The sequence below is a fragment of the Pygoscelis adeliae genome, unplaced genomic scaffold, assembly GCF_000699105.1.
Source record: "Pygoscelis adeliae isolate BGI_AS28 unplaced genomic scaffold, ASM69910v1 Scaffold121, whole genome shotgun sequence".
In the NCBI taxonomy this organism is placed as follows: domain Eukaryota; kingdom Metazoa; phylum Chordata; class Aves; order Sphenisciformes; family Spheniscidae; genus Pygoscelis; species Pygoscelis adeliae.
This window is the reverse complement of record NW_008824359.1, coordinates 9,048,433-9,053,817: the sequence shown is the minus strand read 5'-3', so window position 1 is coordinate 9,053,817 and position 5,385 is coordinate 9,048,433. Positions and strand designations below refer to the sequence as shown.

The 5,385-nt window shown below is 41.8% G+C and overlaps 1 protein-coding gene across 1 annotated transcript in view; it reads right to left on the bottom strand.

Moving 5' to 3' along the window:
• The window catches only part of FBXO16 (F-box protein 16), a 34,163-nt gene extending 29,522 nt beyond the window's left edge, over positions 1–4,641 (bottom strand). The window contains exon 1 of the mRNA XM_009319721.1: positions 4,505–4,641. Within this exon, the coding sequence (XP_009317996.1) occupies positions 4,505–4,600 (96 nt within the window). The 5' untranslated portion in view covers positions 4,601–4,641. The remainder of the gene's footprint in view (positions 1–4,504) is intronic.
• Positions 4,642–5,385: the final 744 nt, after the last annotated feature.

Sequence of the window (5,385 nt, the reverse complement as noted above, 5' to 3'; positions counted from 1 at the left end):
ACCTGAAAGGAGGTTGTAGCGAGGTGGGGGTCGGTCTCTTCTCCCAAGGAACTGGCGAAAGGACGAGAGGAAACGGCCTCAAGTTGCGCCAGGGGAGGTTTAGATTGGACGTGAGGAAAAATGTCTTTACTGAAAGAGTGGTTAAACATTGGACCAGGCTGCCCAGGGAAGTGGTGGAGTCCCCATCCCTGGAGGTATTTAAAAGACATGTAGATGTGGCGCTTAGGGACATGGTTTAGTGGGCATGGGGGTGTTGGGTTGACGGTTGGACTTGATGATCTTAGAGGTCTCTTCCAACCTTAATGATTCTATGATTCTATGGTTCTATAAAGTTCAAGGACTATGTGTGCACGACTGTGAAGGACAGCTCTGCAGACTGGCTGCAATGCACTACCTCTCATGTCCAGCTCCCTTCTTTGCAGCTGCTGCACACGATGTGCCAACATAGCGCTCTACTCTCTTGGGCATACAGTGATGCGTGGTGTCTCATGTGCTTTGGTGAGACCAGAAGCTGGGCTTCCCACCTGTTTATTTTAGAAATTTCTCCTGAGTTGGAGACATTGGGTGCCTGAAATCTCCTAGAATGGATACAAGATGGGTAGCTATCACGCAGCCCTGGTGATGGCTTCAATCTTAACGCGGCAAGACCGTTAGGAGTAAGACAGTAAGACCAGTCTTTTTTCCCTGGCCACTTTACAGTGACAACTAACAAGAAGGATGATCAGTATCAAAATACAGCGGAGGCTTTATGATGTTGACCTTTATCCATAGGGAGCTAGACCTGAAAGCATTAGCACGTGCCTTCCCACTACCACAAAACTGCCTTCTATACTCAGCATTGTGACCTGGGAAGTGAGGAAATGCTGTAGATGATTTTTCCAGAAGACAGATCAAAGAGGAAAAAGCCCAGCTTATAACTGCACATAAAAACAGCTATTAACCACAACTAGGAAAACATGCTTGATCATTATAAACTCCAAACATGTCATTGCTATGACAGCCTGCAAAGAAGGTTCCTGCAGAGAAAGACATTATCAGTGCTGATGTCTGGTACAGCAGTTGACAGCGTTAGCTCTGTCTCTCTCAGCAGGAGTGTCTCTTGCGAGGGGTGGAAAATGATGTTTCTTTTATTTGTATGTTGACAGTTATTATTTGCTTTGTTTGCATGTGGGACACTTGGCAAAGCAAAAAAAAAACAACCAAAAAACTAACAAGCTGCACTTGGAAAAGGATTTGCCACAAGCAAGTGATGAATAGTCAAAGATCTAAGTTTTGGGTTGGATAATTCAAGTGAAGCAGGGAGTTATATAACTGAAAGCAATGCTAATGGTCTTTGATCAAAGAAAGACACATATTTGCTTTCAGCACTCTTGGAGATACATCTGAGCCAACTCTGTCAGAAAGTTCTGCCTACTCCAGGCACTTGGAAGCATTAATTAGCAACAGAATGGCCCAAAATCGGTATAATCATCCACTGCCTTAATCAAGCCCATGTTTACTATCCTCTCCTCCAAAGCCTTGGAGTTATACCTATAGTGTGCCTAAACTTCTGGCCTTGGACACAGCCTGAGGCCTAGGTTGCTCCTGAGATCTGCCATCTCACATCCATGTCTTCAGGTGGTTTTAAATAAGCTGAAGTTCAAGGCTGTCTGACAAGTCCCTCCACCCTTTGCTGCAAATGCCACTGGGGGCTCTTCTACCCCACACCTGAATTACTGCCCAGCAGAAGGCAAATCATCTCCTGACTTCCAGTCCTTCCTTAAAGGCAGCACAGCCCTGCACTCAGCAGGACTGATGCTGAAGTCTGTCTGGTTTTGCTGCGGGCGAGGAGGCTGCTCTGTTTCCTACCTTTACTTCATCCTTAACTGTAGCACAACCTTGGCATATCTAGGACTCCACCTCTGGTTTTCTGACCACGAATGCTGCATAATTCAAGGTTTCTTAATTCTGGCTTCTTGACTTTGGTCTGTCCCTGATGGTGATCCTGGCTTTAAAACAATCATGACTGCCCATAGAATCATCGAATCATAGAATCATTAAGGTTGGAAAAGACCTCCAAGATCATCGAGTCCAACCGCCAACCCAACACCCCCATGCCCACTAAACCATGTCCCTAAGCGCCTCATCTACCCATCTTTTAAATACCTCCAGGGATGGGGACTCCACCACTTCCCTGGGCAGCCTGGTCCAAGGTTTAACCACTCTTTCAGTAAAGACATTTTTCCTCACGTCCAATCTAAACCTCCCCTGGCGCAACTTGAGGCCATGTCCCAGTAGTAACACCCTGGCTAGTCTTTTGTGTTCTAACAGCTGCTGTAAGGGCAGAAAACCATAGACGGAGGCAGCAGGACTCAGGATGGACAATAGGCAGGAGAGAGCTGGGTCCTACCAACAATGCAGACAAGTGTACTCTCGATCATGTTTGAAAATCCAGGGAAATCTACAGGAACTACTGTATGGAGTACCCCCAGGATCACCCAAAATTAGACAGGTAGCAAACTTATGCTACTAACTGTTCTTGGGTCTGCTCCTAACAATAGTTTAGATGGAGCTTAAATGCTTCTGTGTTGGATCGGCTCTGAATTCCCACCACTCCTGCCCCTCACTGCCTATTCTACTAACAAGTACATTTCTTACGCATCTCTTCTCTCTATGCTTTCATCTTCTCACTGTTTTTCACATACCTTCTATCTATAAATTCTTTTATCTCTTCATGCTTTCTCTTAACTCAAGAGTGCAGAAACGAACAGAGATATGATTGTATGAAAATGGCGCCTTCTCACTCGCTAGCTCCCTATATATATCAATCGGATTATCTCCTGATTTCAACGGTCAGCAATATTTTTGTTGCAACTATTCTTTTTTTCTGCTAACACTGCAGAGCAGTATAGTGATATACGAAAAGGAGTTTCAGGCAGGTCAATGCTTTAAAACCCGGATCAGAAACGAGCAAACACTTTTCATCATGAACTTCATCACGGAGCACAGGTCTGGGAGGTTATGGTGGGTTCTTTCTTACCTGGAACGTCATTAAGCATTGGAGTATACAAGAATCCAATATGAGCTCCTAAAAGTTTTGCTGCAGCCCAAAGCAACATCAGACTGCCTAAGGAGCAGAGGAGTAAGAAGGTGGAAAAGGGAGGTTTTACCCACATACTTATTTCTAGTTAGATTATACTTTATTGCACAGTGATGTGCATCTGTAAAAATATGTTTTAAAGGGTATAGGAAACAGACATTAAAATGATTCAAAGGCTGGAGAATATGCCAGAATGAAAGGACTTCAAAGAGCTCAATCTGTTTAGTTTATCAAAAAAAGTTCAAGTGTTGGCTTGAAGCAGGGTAAAAGTCCTTCCACAAGGAAAAAATACTGTTTACAGAAGAGTTTAATAAGCTAGCAGGGGAAGATTTAAATGATGGAAGCTAATGCTAGAGGTATTCAGACAGGAGACAAGGTTTCATCTTTTCATGGTATAGGGGATTAATCATGAGAAAATTATTAGGGAAGTGATGAAATTTTCAGTTCTTGGTAACCTCAAAGGAAGTCTGGGTGCCTTCATGGAAGATATTTTAGCCAAATTCTAGTTACTGAGATCAAGACTGGGGGAACTGTGCGAAACAAGAGGGCCCAAGAAATCCAGGAAGCCAGACTACATGATGTAATGGCCCACTCTGGATTAAATTCTATGAATCATCAACAGAAATTTAAACTGAATTCTGAGGGAGGAATATGCTCCTGGTGATACATGAGCCAAAAAAACCCTCAGCTATGTTAGCAGATCCCAGATATAGTATACAGAGTGGGAGGTTAGGAAATGCATCTCGTTATTTATAAATTGAGTGCATCACTTCAGTCTCCAAAATATCAAGTTAGCCTCATCACTACCAGGCTTAGCAGAGAAGTCAGAGCATGGGTACTAAGGTCTCTCCTACGAGCTGAGACGGAACACATCGGCCACTTGGAAACCTACACTAACACCCAGTTTGCTCTGGAGTTAAACTAAAGTCTTCTGGAGCAGAAAAAAAGAATAATTCGGCAACTTTCACTAACAATTGAATACACTTTTTTTTTTGTTTAAAAACAACTGATTTGGTAAAATAACAATACTTGAACTAAATACTTGTATGCTTTAAACAATGTACATTAGAACTTTCAGGTTTTACACAACATTAGTTTTTATATTTATGTATGCGTAATAAAGACTGTATGTGTGTTTGATATATACATACTTCTAATAGTAAATAAAATCTTTAAGTTCTTATTCCATTACTCATGACCTACACAGGCAAAAACATAAGTTACATTTTTCTAGGACTTGAGAATTTGTGAAGTGAACCTGAGAATTTGTCTTGGGATTTAAGAATATTCAAAACCTGACTGGACAAGATCCCGAGCAAATGCTCTAGCTGACTTTGCCTTGAGGGATTGGACTAGATGTTCTCCAGAAGTCCCTTCCAACAATTCTGTGGTTCTGTGAATTTGACCCATTTGCAGGGAACTTGCCTTGTCATTCATGAGTTGATGGTTCAGTGGAGTCCATGTGCTCATCTTGGTCTGTAGTTTGGGGCCATCCATGTTTCTAGGAGGTGCAAATGCCATAGATACAGGAGATGGTGGGTCCTCTGACGTCTTGTCAACACCAATGGCTACAACAACTGAACAGAACAAAGACCAACATTATCTCTGTGCTAATCCATTACAGTATGTTAGTGAAAAGCAAATAATCTTAAGAAGGAATGAAATTATTTCGTAGCATAGCAATGATACAAGTAAAATTATATGAAAGTCAGTTAGGGTAAGGCCTTTTATTTTATGTACCCACAGTAACCATGACAGTAAAGGCCAGATTTCCTGATGGAACCTCTGTGCACTAATGTCATATAAATAAGTAATAATTAAGCAGGTCTTCCCCATCACAAATGTTGTTGAATATGCCTTTGATTTCTGCTGCATGAATGATCACAACATGGTATTTGCAGTGAGCTAGAAAGTACACGAAATTTCTCTTTCCAGTTGTTGGCACTGAAAATTGGAGATAACTTGTGCAGGTACTTAAGTGACACTAGCTAGGTTTTTACTGATTTTGATGGGCATATAATGTCAAGTCTCAAAGGGCCAATTTGTTTCTGTAACACTTAACTGAAAGAATGAAATCCAGAATGGTTCAGAATTGACTGAAATCTCTCAGGGTCCTGTGTTCAGGCAGGTTGGTTTTGATGGTTTGGACTGACTGTGCTGCTCTTTTAAGCAAAAATTTCTAGGTGAAGTAAATCAGACATTTAACAAAATTTTCCCTTCCCTTTTGTGACATCAAGTAACTGGACTTTGTTCAGACAAAGTCATTTCTTCATAAATTCTTGCCCAATCATAGGAAAAGCTTTTTT